The 13,893-nt window shown below is 32.3% G+C and overlaps 1 protein-coding gene and 1 non-coding gene across 2 annotated transcripts in view; both read left to right on the top strand.

Annotated features, from left to right (window-relative positions):
- LOC100184833 (receptor-type tyrosine-protein phosphatase beta-like) overlaps positions 1 to 13,893 on the top strand; it is a 54,730-nt gene that overhangs the window by 25,244 nt on the left and 15,593 nt on the right. The window contains exons 15-29 of the mRNA XM_026839956.1: positions 474 to 767; positions 831 to 880; positions 945 to 1,167; positions 1,406 to 1,503; positions 1,931 to 2,105; positions 2,161 to 2,317; positions 2,827 to 2,954; positions 3,258 to 3,503; positions 4,143 to 4,406; positions 7,605 to 7,868; positions 10,256 to 10,525; positions 10,580 to 10,837; positions 12,079 to 12,182; positions 12,744 to 12,906; positions 13,636 to 13,766. Of these exons, the coding sequence (XP_026695757.1) occupies positions 474 to 767; positions 831 to 880; positions 945 to 1,167; positions 1,406 to 1,503; positions 1,931 to 2,105; positions 2,161 to 2,317; positions 2,827 to 2,954; positions 3,258 to 3,503; positions 4,143 to 4,406; positions 7,605 to 7,868; positions 10,256 to 10,525; positions 10,580 to 10,837; positions 12,079 to 12,182; positions 12,744 to 12,906; positions 13,636 to 13,766 (2,825 nt within the window). The remainder of the gene's footprint in view (positions 1 to 473; positions 768 to 830; positions 881 to 944; positions 1,168 to 1,405; positions 1,504 to 1,930; positions 2,106 to 2,160; positions 2,318 to 2,826; positions 2,955 to 3,257; positions 3,504 to 4,142; positions 4,407 to 7,604; positions 7,869 to 10,255; positions 10,526 to 10,579; positions 10,838 to 12,078; positions 12,183 to 12,743; positions 12,907 to 13,635; positions 13,767 to 13,893) is intronic.
- mir4133 (microRNA 4133) lies at positions 9,233 to 9,323 on the top strand. The gene has a single exon (NR_034529.1). It is a non-coding gene; the product is annotated as a microRNA 4133 (primary transcript).

Genomic DNA, 13,893 nt, shown 5'->3' with positions numbered 1-13,893 from the left:
TATGCCACACAAATACCATATCATTACCTTCACCTTATATTAGTATAAGGTGCAGCTGTTTAAATTAGCATTATCATTTGAATGTTATTTTTTACAACTGTTTTAATACTGATGTTAAAAAAATACTTTTTTAACATTACTTGATTACTACTACATTTGTTTTAAACGTGTTTTTTTAGAACATTTATGTTAACCCAAAACACAAGTTTAAATAATGATTATATTTATTTATTTATATAATAAGATTATCTTCAAGCATCAGTATTACCTGTAATACAATCAAGTTATGTTTTAATCAAAAAAAATTATAATTTTTTTGGTTGTTATTGTTAATAGTCAATAAACATAAAATTACTGTTCAATATACCGATTACTGATTCTAATCCTAATCACATAAAAAATGTTAATTATACATGGACTAAAAAATATAAACCAAATTTAGTTACCGTATCAATATTTTTCACAAATTTCAGATCCAACCCCCCCATCAAGCCTCAGTTTTGTAAGCTTGACCAACGATAACAACATAACACTTACCCTAGTGGGACCAGCATCTCCAACCATTTTTACTGGGTATAATCTAAACTATACTGAGAGTGGAAAATCAATGTTTAAACAAATAAACGAAAACACTTCTCCCGTCAACACCACCATTAGCAATCTTGTCCCAAACATACAATACACGTTTTCAGTTACTGTATACTCAGGCTCCTCTAGTAGTAGCCAAACAAATTCCACTCCAGCTGATCCGATATTTCGTACAACATGTAAGTTTTTTCTGTTTTTCCCCTTCTGTAAACAGATAGAAATAATTGTTTTTTTTCCAACAGATCCAGGAACACCTACAAATGTAGCCATTACAACAGTATCTACTACAGAGGTTGGATTTAAATGATATAATTCAGCATAGCAGTATTACAAAATATTATACTTTGATCTTATAGGTGAACGTTACGTTTACCCAACCAAAAAATGGTGCGAACATTTATATTGCTACACTAACTGGAGTTACGATCAATGAGCAAAGAAATGGGTCAAACAGTAGTTCCCCTGTACAAGTTGGTGGTTTGTCACCAGGGCATACATACAGTGCAGTGGTATCTGCATCTGCATCTGCAACGATTCTGGTTGAAGGTGTAGCTTCCTCTGCGATAATTCACACCATAAGTAAGTGATATTTTAGGAACGGAACATCTTACTTAAACACTTTTTGGATAATCCCGATACCTTTTCCCTATATAACACCATTGGCTTTTAATGTAATCTTTATGCCCTAGTTTTTAAATAAGAAGTTTTATAATTTAGCATCAGTACTTGAATAATTTTAAGCAATTTCCCGTTCATATAAACTGTTAAATAACGAAAATGTTTGTCTTAAGCTAAACAATTTGCTACCTTGTATTAGAACCGGAACCAGTGACAAATTTTCGCTCAACTGAACAAACAAGTTACAGCATATACATGTCATGGGATCTTCCAACTCTTGGAATTTTTCAATCACAGGTGCTGTTAATGTTTATGATTAGTTAAGAACAAGAATAGGCAATGATTCACTGTTGACTGTCTTTTAAATTTTAACTGACATGTATAAGTGGCTATATGTAGTTTAGCTATTCATTTTTGGAAAATGGAAAAGATTAAAAAAACCTTAATATTCAGAGCTTTTATTATGGGATTTTTCAAATATATAAGCCTGTATATAATTTATTTTCTGCACATTTAAATGCAATTATTGAGAAAATCTTAGTATATTAATTTTTTACAACAACTTAATACATTAAAACATACTTTAAAAATACCTGGTCTATACAGAATTGATTTTCAAATCTATTTTATAGTTTTTTTTTAATTGTTTAAGCGATCTTGAAAACCATGTCTTTTATTAAAATGTTTATGCAGGTTTTATATTATAATTATTTTCTGTTTACAGAACGTAACTTACGTACCATCTGATAGTTCTGAAAATGCGATAGTTGTTTCCCTTGGAAATGAAACAACATCCTACAACATAACAGGCCTTACATCTGGTGTGAAATATACCATTTCAGTGATTACTATCAGCAATAACATTGAGTCTGATCCAGCAACAGATGAAAGCATGACAGGTTCGGTTGTGAGATTTTACTTCTAGGTCACCAAATTTATCGGTTTTGTCCACAGTAACACTTGGAGTGTCGAATTTGCTAGCAGCAAACCAAACTACTCGTAGCATCTTTGTAACATGGCAAGCACCACCAGCAGAAGTTAAATTTACTAAATACAGTTTGGAATACTCTGTATGGGATCTATTGATGATGTCAGAAAACATAACAAGGGTGTAAGTGTACTTTGATTGTTTTGACAAAGTTTAACTTACATTATCTCTCTTGAATGAGTGAATGATTGTATGTGAGTTAATGAATTTATATATCCTGTAGACAGTGGTGGGGCACAGACAGTTACTATAACACCGCAGGTCATAATTAATTCACGCTTTGTCTAGTTGTAAGTTACCATGTATGCAACTTTTTGAATTTTTTTCTGTATGACTTCCGATGTAAACAACCTATTATTGACCATTGGGTTGGAGAAGATTCTGTTAAGTCTCTTGCTCAAGAACACATTTACCCGCAGTGGTACAAGTGTAGAGCTTTGAACCTAGTATCCCTTGGTCCGTAGCCAAACTCTCTTTTATCGAGTAGTGCATACATTTTTTCATTAGATTTCTAGTTATTTATTAATTAGTATATGGTACTTTATTGTTGTATTCAACTTTTACATTATAAGTTCACATGTTATGTAATACAGTGTTATCAATCTGTAATTTATTACTTAATTATCATACAGATCTGTGCATAAATCAGATACCTCTTATAATATAACTGCACTTGAACCTGGAACTCTATACACTGTCACAGTATCTACAGTAAGTGGTACTACCAGAGGACAACCAAGAGAAAATCAATTCCCGACAGGTATAATAGTGGTTGAATGCTTGCTACCATTTTGCAGGCTTTTAGAAATATCTATCTTCGTATTTGTATTACTCTGTTGCTCATTAGTGATTACTTGTCTTATGGGTTCTATCTTTGTGGGTGAGGTTCTGCAGCGTGACCTGCCATGGGACCTGATATTTTGGCCAGAATTGGTCTAGTAAATGTCTTAGTATGAATGTTTCTTGTATGCCTGTTCTTGTGTGAGGAGTTGTAGCGTTTTTGATCTTGTGCTCATGTGACGGCGGTCACTTCTGTGGTATCTGGGCAACAACTTCCATACAGCACCTTTGCTTGCGGAGTTTACCATCAAGGCAAGAGGTCATGAATTTCTGAGTATTGAAATTCTCAATCCACTCCTTGGAAGTGACCATTATATAACATGGTCCAATACACACTCTATATGGTTGCTTAACCATACCCACCAATACACCATCACCAATCTTACTGCTGGGGAAGAATTGGTCGTTTCAGTCACCACTGCGGCCAATAATATATCATCGATACCAGCACACAAGCGTACAAGAACAAGTAAGATTATTTTTCTAAATTTAAAGCAGCACCTGTAATAAACATCTGTTTCAACTAAAATCTATAATTATTGATTTTTTGTGTTTTGATTCAAGGCTCAATAAAAAAACACAAATAATTTACTCAAATTGTTATAACTTTCATTTCACCATGTTTGCGCTTAAAATTGAAATAAAATTCCGAATAGAATTGTTTTTTTAATAGATTATTTGTATAATCTGTTTGTGCTGAATTTGTTTATTTATTAATTGCTTACCAATATATTTAAATAGAAATAGACTTAAAATGTTTTCTTGTATAAATTATGATGCTGAGTAGGCCTATACATAAAATATTTAAAACTACTTTTGATACTATTATTTTTAGAAAAAAAGAAATATTTAAATATAGCTTACCACTTTCGTTTATATTAATGCTATAATTTATTGCTACCAATTCAATGTACCAATGGTAATGTTGCAAAAATAGTAACATTATATTTGTTAAGAACTATAAAAATTCCCTTTTAAATTAAAAAAAAAATTTTTTCTTTAAAATCATTCTGTTTAGAGTGCTAAAATGTAATAAAAAAATTGTAAAAAGATACAATATACTGTACCATTATTAATATTTGCAAAAATTTATTTTATTTAAATTTAGATCCGAACCCACCAGACAAGTTGAAACTGGAACAAATTGCAACAGATAAGTTGTTGCTGACGTGGTCTCATCCTATTTCCGGGTTCTGGGACTCCTATGACATCACATATTACAATACCAGCGTTCTGGCTTCTGTAATACTTCCTAATACTACAAGTCAATGGATGATAAGAAGCTACATACCTGGGCTCATATGTGCCATCAATATAACATCAGTGTCTGGTGATTATCATAGTGAGACAAAACATGCCGCGATACAGACTTGTGAGTTTTGAAACTTTCTTTTATATAAATTGCTGTAATATTTATTGTAAACAACATTTCCTGCCATATGTTTAGACTTTATCATATGTTTCGTTATGTGTGGTAGCAACAGCAGCAGCATCTTTTTAATTTTACCTTTTTAAACAAAATGAACCCGAAAATAGCTGTTTTCATGTCCACACACAAAAAGAGTGTTGTATATTATTGCTATGGAGAGCATAGGTATTTTGAGTTTACTCTGTGATCTTGGTATATAGGATCAAAACTAAAAATAGTTTTAAATTCTTTTGCTGTAGTTGCAAAAATGTATAACACAGGAAAATGTGTAAAAGACTGCTACCTTTGAAATTATTTTTTTATCAGGCGATTTTGACATTAAGAATCTTGTTTACCCATTAGGTACCATAATATAGACTATGAACTGTATATTAACAAATAATAGGAAGTAACATGAAACGAAAGTAGTTGCGTGACGCAACTCACAGCGTATGTGTACATACATACAAGACTCTTGATAATTAGTTCTTGCTACCTTACACACATAACATGGCTAAGTGATTACTGATTACCATTTTTTACCTAATGCTTTGTGGGTCATGGTCTTTGTTAATGTATGCTGTGCCAAGGGTTTTGTGTGTTTCTGCATTGTTAAAATTAGATGCAGTTTGGTATCTCTCTATTTGAAACAAATAAGAAATGTTTAAAATGTTTTCTTTACTGTTTCTTTCATAGAATATGTTATTGATTGTGTATTCTGTGTGTATGCTCTCGCTATGTGTATATGTATGCTAACTGCTAAGATATGGTATGTTTCTGCTATTGGTAAAGGCAATTATGACACCTTTATCAAGAATTTAAACAACATAGCTCTTAAATAATAATGAATGATTGCAGTGCGTTAATGTACTTGCTGTGCTGTGTATGTGCGCTAAGAACATTCTATTCCTAGTATTCTACATGGGTGAGGTCCTACATTGTGGCTCGGCATGGGACCTGAGATTTGAGCCAGAATTGGCTTATACCCCTATTAGTGCTAGGGATATTCTGTTTTAAATATAGTTTATTATTCTTTAAACCGAGTCAACAGCCTTTACTTAACGCGGGGCATTTTTGTAAGATTTATTTTCTAATGTCACATATCTGTTTATGAGAAAAAATGTAAGAAAATAAAATTTTATATGTTAGCCTGAAAGCAAATCGAGTGGAATATAAATTTCTTACCGTAATAAATCATTGTTATAGCAAACGTAATCTTGCCAACTACTTTCATTTTAGCTTTATATTAATCATTAACTTTTTACACAGAAGATATTTCTGTTGCATAGGCTAATGACTTTTGTGACGTCATAGTTTGTTATATTGTCAACATTTTGAAATATTATGTTAAATTTAAAGGTTGAGGGAATGCGTTAATTAAATGAGAATATATATATAATCGTTCATACTTGAGGAATAAATTACATAAAAGAAGAAAGCTCTCTATTATATGTAAATGTAGAACTTTTTAATAAATATAAAAACAGTTAAAACATGGACTTTAATGTCTGTAGTGGGGGAAATGTTGTAATATTAAAACAGTTAGAGTAACAAATAATATATTAGTTTTATTACTTTAGATTTCACACTTAAACTTTGTTAGTTTAGTTGTGTGTTCTAATCACAATATCCCATGTAATGTATTGTATTCTAATTTATAAGACTGGTTTCTTTGACATTGGTTTGTATTTGTAATATTATCTCGTTTTATTTGTCTCGATCACAATAGTGTAATCGCATAGTCAGGGATATGGTAGATGGAATTCCCTTTGTTACATGACACACCTTGCTATGTGATGTCATAATCTTTATTCTCTGTGAAGAAACCATTTAATTGGGGACATCCTCATGTGTGTCCCATACTATTTATAGACACAACGTATCATTATGTTTGTTTGGTGTCCAACCCTTTAGGGCATTTCCAAATACCTCATAAAATGGTTATAATTAAACCGAAAGTCTTACAAAGCAAATTTGCAGATTAAAACGGCTTATCTGCAAAATTTCCCTTCTGGTTTGAGTTTCCTACCAAATGGGTGTTTAACGCTTGTCTGACTTTGAACATAATTATTCCCATTCAATCTACACATTACCATTCAAGTATGAATCACGAGACACTTTTGTGTTATTCGTGACGCGGAGAATCGTGTTTCCTTGTATATTAAATACAATTGCTTATGCTCTGTGTAGCAGCAATGAACTCACATGTTTTATTATGTCGCAGAACTTGACTTATTGTTTTATAATAACGACAAGTGGCTGTATTTTAAATTTTAATAGGTGAATATTCTCATGTGTTTTAAATACAACTGCTTATGCTCTTTGTAGTTGCAATGAAACATGATGTATAATTGCAGCAATGAACTTGACTTATTGCTTTATAATATGGTCATTTAAGTGCTTTGGCCATTTTTTCTTAATTATTATAAATGTTGTTGTTGTATCACACAATATTGCTATACTTTGGTTTGATAATTTACAGGGTGTAGCTTAAAATAGTTAAATATTAAAAACGATTTATGGCTGATGGTATTATAAGTACAAAGTAATATTTATGGTTTAAATGGGTCCAACAAAGTAACTTTTACTGTTCTGAGTTTCCTACAGTATGTATTGTAATATCGGTGGTAAAACACTTTTTTTACTAAATTACCCACCCATTGTATTAAAAAACAAAACCATGTATATAAAACAGCTTTATGGTTTGGTGTCTTCTTTTGAATAAATCCTTACTTTGTTATTCGTAAATTACTAAAAAAATAATATTAAATATATATATATATTATATATCATACTCAAAGATATATTTATATATATATATACCTTTTTGTTTTGTTACTTCTGCTACCAGATATAATTTAAATAGTCTTTTATCTCTTTTAGGTTTCATAGTTAATTTGATAAACTTTAGATAATGTTTAAAATAGCCTTTGCTGCTTCTTGTATTTAAATCACTATGTGTTTGTGACGTCAAATGTTAAATAAGTTTACCAATCCCTAAGTATGTTGTGTGCGTTGTAACCTTTATTATTTTTATTACATCACTACTATGTACTTAGTAAATCACGTATGAAGATTAACCCAATGCAAACTAACAATGTTGTTAATTTAACAGCAGTTGGCAAATTGAAGAGTCCACTTAACTTAATGTGTTCATTGCAGGTCCCCCTGTTGCTACAAACATATCCATAACTGCATCAAACACAACTTGTGTACATGGTACCATCATATACGTGGGCCGGGGAATTATTCACTTTTACTCGCTCACATGGGGGTTTCATGGAAGCAAGCTTGTGCCTTACCATCCACACATAACCCACTTTAACTTATGTGGACTGCAGGCAGGTGTTGAGTACGACATAAACGTCGTTTCGTTGGCAGGAAATGTATCCTCCACCTACAACATAAGCACGTCTGCCTACACTGGTATGTTATTTGCCTCACTGGATGTTTATAATATCAATAATTAATTAATCATCATGAACAGCATTTATTGTTTATGTAACACAATCAGAATTATTTTGTCACACTCTGCGCTAATCCTGTTTCATTATGACATCATACTCACAAACAAAGCATCTGAAACCAGGTTTAGCAGCAGCTTTTGAATGAGGAAGTAAAAGCTTAATTGTGTAATGGGTTGACTAACCAACAACATAAAATTGGAATTTTGCTTACACAGTTTTAAGCATAGAAAATATTTGTATGCATTAAACTTTGTAAAACATTGACAATTTTGTGGAACCTTAAAATAACCTAAAAAATATCTGCATTAAAATGTAAAATCCCGAGTTACCAACATAGAAAATATGGCCAACATTATGCAAACATTGTAGAAACATAAGTTACACTAGTTTAAACATGAACGAGTCTATCAGAAGTTACAAACAAAGCTATCTTGCTCAAACAAATATATAAAACTTAAGTTCGTTTAAAACTACTTTCACTTTCCAGTAATACTTGCGCTAAAGCGAATATAACCGTATGAGTAGTTACATAAATTATACTTGTCTTTATTACAGTAGCTTTTAATAAAAATTTAAACAATAGGTAAAAAGACACCTGTATTTTAATGAACATTTTAACCTCTAATATACATTTTGATATTTTTGTGCATATAGTAACGGACAATTGCTTTTTAAACCCAACAGAAATGATAGTAACCACTAAGTTAAAATAAGTCAAGTATATTTAAATATAAATATTAATTTTTCATAAAATTATGAATAATATGCAAACTCAGCATGTAAGAATAGGATAAGTGTGATGACTAATAATTGTTGATTGTTACATCATAGTGGTTACTTCCTGGTTTAAATAAAGAACAGTAACTTCCGTCAAAAATTTCGTGCAGAGTTTTTGATTATAGTGCAACAGCGCCACCTATGTTGATAAACTAATGGTTTAGAACAATAGATTAATTTAAAACTTTGGCAAGCACTTTAAAAACTGCTTTCACACAGCCTTTTCCATTTTACAAACTGCTTTTTACACAGCAATATTTTTACTTTTACAACAAAAGTTAAAATAATTTATAAACTAAGGCAGTTGGCGATCAAATCAAATTAAATGGCAACCCATTTTTTGATTCTGACTTAGGTGTGGAGAAGCACAAGAATCTAGGATAAACTGTATTAAGAATGAATTAAACTATTTTTTTCTAAATAAACCTAAAATCGTTCATAAACAAATAATCATTTAAAAAAAACACTGTTATAAATTCTGTGAATCTGACCCTGATGTAATGCTCATAGAGTTTCTTGTGTAAAGCAATACAGTAAGGATCTGGTGCTACGCAAACGTAACAGACAATAATCATGTCTAACTAATTGTCAGTTATAATTAGCTGTCTTTGATTTTTGCATGTTGTGTTTTTGTAGCACCAGTTCTTTTTACAAAGACAGACAAAATATATTATAAACTGTGTTTCTAATCTATTAAATATCTTGTTAGAGCTTGAATAATTTTCTAATGTTGTTTTATTTTCAGGTCCATCATCACGTCACCTAACAACATCTTCATCATGCGTGTGTGTTGCTATTCTGCTTGTTTCTATGTGTTGCTTTATGCTTGTTGTATTTATGCGTGGGCTGCCTATTTGCATATGTGTGTGTTACTTTTGCATTTGTATGTTTGTATTCATTCACATCCTCTTCATGTATGTATGTATGTCACTTTCTTGTTTGTTGGAAAATGTATCTTTATGCCTATATCAATCTACATACATGCATATTTTTGTGTTGTTTCCTGTATGAAGGTTACTTTCTTTGTGGGAAAAATGTATTTTTATGTCTGTATGTTTCTATGCATATTTTTGTATTGTTTTAATGTGTGTATATGCTGGCTGATGCAAGTTCCCATGCCTAGTTTCCTTACCTATGATAATAGATGATTGTTTGGTTTGTTCCGGTTGCTTATGATGTCACAGATACTAATCCACCCACCACACTTGTCATTGTTACATCACAACCACTCGAATCAGGATTTGGAATTCCAATCGACAGCGTTGTTATGATGTCATAATATTCACTGTTTGTTAATAAGTAACTTCCTTATCTTACGTTGCTTAACAGTTGAAATAGTTTTATGACCAGAGTTAGCCTGGCGATTACTGTATTTCCTTAAATTCCTAATTTCTTGCAGGTTGTAAAAAATCTAATATTTTTAACCCTTTTTCAGGTTTTAACACTTATTATTAACATTTTGCTTATTATATTTACACTCTCTTTTTACCCTTATTTAACACATTCCAACACAAGGAATAGGCTATTTTAAACAACTTGTTTTTCTTATTTTAACACTCCACTTAACAGAACCGAATTCTGTCCTTTCCGTTATGTTGTCTTCCGTCTCCATTACGGAAATTTCCGTTCAATGGACACGTAACTCTGGTGGGGTTAGTGGTTATGAAGTAATAGCCACAAACAGTAATTGCGTCGTTGAAGCAAATATCACAATTGCTGGTAATACAACTTTATCTACGACACTGAGCGGTCTTACCCCAGGCACTGTGTTTAATGTTCAAGTCAAAGCTTTGTTCTCTGCTTTGAAAAGTTTCCCCGTCTACCAGTCCGCACCTACTTGTGAGTTGGTCTGTTTGCATAAACAGACATTTATTTAATCTATGAGAAACACAGATCCAGCTGAGGTATCCAGTCTTGCCATTCCTTCTGTATTTCCCGGTACACTGGTCCAAATATCATGGCAACCTCCTACACGCGGTGCTGCTGATAGCTACAGAGTCAGTATTAATTCAAACGGAACGGTTACCACAACTCATGTGAATGTAACTAACTTTACAACCACTCTTGTCCATGGAAGAAGATATATCGTCACAGTATATTCCATCTTTAGTGGTCTGCTCAGTTCTGGGATCACAAGCACCACAACTATACGTAAATATACCTTGGGTCACTTGGTTTCATTTTGTGGAGCACTAATTCAACTTGTCACTCTTATGATATAAAAAATTACCAGTTTCGTATGAAACTCTCACTATTTCACATAAAAACTCACAAAATATTACTTTGTTCTAACACTCGCATTTACATCAAACATTCACGCATATTTTTATAACATCGTTTATATCAGGGATTCTCAACCATGGGTGTTTTATACCAGAAATTTATTGAGGCAATAAGCCGACAACTGCTCATTGCTTTGTTTGTTTTATTACCAGACTTCTGCAAAGCTGTCCAAGTATAAATGCGTTAAAACAACTATTTTTTACATGTAATTTTTATGGAGCAGTGGTCATGGGTGTTTAGTGTCTGCCATGGCATCCTTCGGGCTCTTTGCACGTTTATTATAGTTTCGGGGCACCAACATTTATTATGGTAGTTTAATTTTGAATCTTTAATTTGAAATCCTGCTGTAGAAACCACAGTTTTGCATATAATTTAGTTACATGTGTGTTTTCCCACTTTGCATAGAAATGACTTAGATCATAGTGTTTATCAAAAATGTATACTATAAAACAAACATGTAAATTTTTTCAAGTGTAAAAAACAGTATAAAACCGCTACAAGCAAAATATCTTTAAAAACAAATAGTTTGTACGTAGTTATCAACCTAAAACATAATTAACATACAACAGTAACACCATCCCTTAAAAATGCATGCTATTACTTTTTCTACAGTTTATACACACATAAACTTCCCTTTATACACCAATGTAGTTACACCATAGCAGTATGTCCACTCTGCTCTTGTTCTTTCTTCACATGCACTGTGTTTTATTCATATTTGTGTTGCTTCATTTGCAAAAATATCTCAAGCAAAATATTGGGGCTGCAACTGAAAAGTTGTTTTTTCTTTTCCATTTTAAACTCTTGTGTATTTTTACTTAAGGCTTCAAATTAAGTTGCCTTTATATAAATGTATATTATTCTGTATAACCTGAGACAGGGTGATATTTTCAAAACAACTGAAAAATTGGTTCTTTTTGTGGTTACACAACTTCATTTCATCTTTGCTTTTAACATTTCTTTTAAGGTTTCAGTCAAGAACTTCATTTTACCTGTGTTTCTGGCAGAACTTTCTAACTAAAAGTCCTCAAGATGCTTATTGCTCAAAGCAAAGATAGATCCTATACTGTGTTGATATAAATTAAAATCTATTTACTTTATCCACGCAGAACCTGACTCAGTGAAAAACCTTACTGTGGTTCAAGGCAGTGATCCAACCAAGACACTGAGTGTAACTTGGGGCTCACCTGGAGGGGAAGGGGAGATAATTTATGTGAGTTGGTGATTTCTGTCGCCATTTTGTTTATAATCTTTCAACCGGTCATCTGGTATAAAAAAATGCTGTGTGTTTTCGATATTTCATCTGCCATCTCGCAAGACTTTGTCATGGAATAAAACGTTGGAAATATATCTTGTTTTCATACCAGATGTGCTGTTGAAAGATTGGTTACATTATAGTGGTACTAACAGAATATTTTGTTAATGTTTGAACTTGGCAAATTGGGAGTTCCTTTATTTGAACAAATGTTACCTATTAATTATTTCATTAATTATTCCTGCTACACATTTATACATTACAATGTAACTTACTGACTGTATGTCTAATTGGTTTAAAAACCTTGCATGATAAAAAAATGTGATAATTCTGTGCATTTAGCCCTATTGGTTCTTATGTAGTGTTTAGTATGTTTTAAGTTAACAGGGACCGTGAGGTGTATTGATTGCACCATGTGTGTCTGGTGTATAAGAAAACACTCATGTTATAACTGTACAGTTTGCATAAATATGTGTGATGAACAATGTATCAGCCATATTTATGGTTTCTATTACACAGGTAAACTACACTGATCCAGAAGGGGGAGACAAATCTATCCAGACAAATTTTTACGAAACTTCCGCAACTCTCACTGTCCTACCTGGTTATAATTACACAGTGATGGTGTCAGTTACAGCATATGGCTTGAATAGTGTTATACAAACAATGACTAAGAATACAAGTAAGTAACCATGCACAGTGGTACAGCCAAGGGGAGTTTTTCCAAGTCCCGACCCCACTTTTGTAAAAAAAACACTATAAAAGAATTGTTATTAGTTCTAATTATATTAAGGTACATCAATTAAGCTGTAAAAGGGCGATGTTTTAGGCCAAAAGTGAGTTTTAATAAAAAAGTATTTGTATTTTGTACATATAAGGGTACAGTTTTAACATAATGTAACTTGGTTTGCCACTAATCTTTTTTTATACTAATGATGGACCAAGTTAGATTAGCAATGTTATTACACAGTGGTTGCGCATGGGTTGCCTAAATTATCAACTATATACAGGATAAAATAAAACACAATCACCAACAAGGTTATACATATAGTGGGCACAAGGCATATAAAAAATAACATCTGTGTTATAATGACTATCCTTGCCCTGTGTGCGGAGATAAAAATGTCACTCATTTGTTCATTTATTTAAAATAAACGTCAAAATTCACCTAAATCCCATGTATGTCTGATCATAGGAACAAAAACAAGGAACAGTTAATCCGATACCAACTATGTACACACTTTCAATATGCAATATGTTTTTTATTCTATGTGGGTTAGGTTTTTGTCAAAGATCTGGGATTTAGACCAGATTTGGCCCATTATCCCAACAACCCAAGTCACTCTTTTGTGCAATCAGTGTGACTCCTTCCTGGATTTATTTCTCTAACTCGTGTTCTGTTGTTTTATAGAGCCAGCCATACCTGTGATCACAAGCGCAACATTGACGACATCAAAACTTACTTTAGCATGGAGCATAGAAGGCCAGGCTCAAAGTTTTGACGTATTTTGGAACCAAGTAACAAGTCCTTCAAACTCAGATGTATGAAAGTTAATCTGATGATTTTTGTATTTGTTATTTATAATTTTGGTGTATACAACGTATTGCCACCATTACCCCAACACCGAGTGTGCTGTAGACTAGGCCCAACTAAAGCAGTTTATAAACC

This window comes from Ciona intestinalis, chromosome 2 (genome assembly GCF_000224145.3).
Source record: "Ciona intestinalis chromosome 2, KH, whole genome shotgun sequence".
Taxonomy (NCBI): domain Eukaryota; kingdom Metazoa; phylum Chordata; class Ascidiacea; order Phlebobranchia; family Cionidae; genus Ciona; species Ciona intestinalis.
Note: the sequence above shows the minus strand (reverse complement) of the source record. Positions and strands in the feature narration are given on the sequence as shown.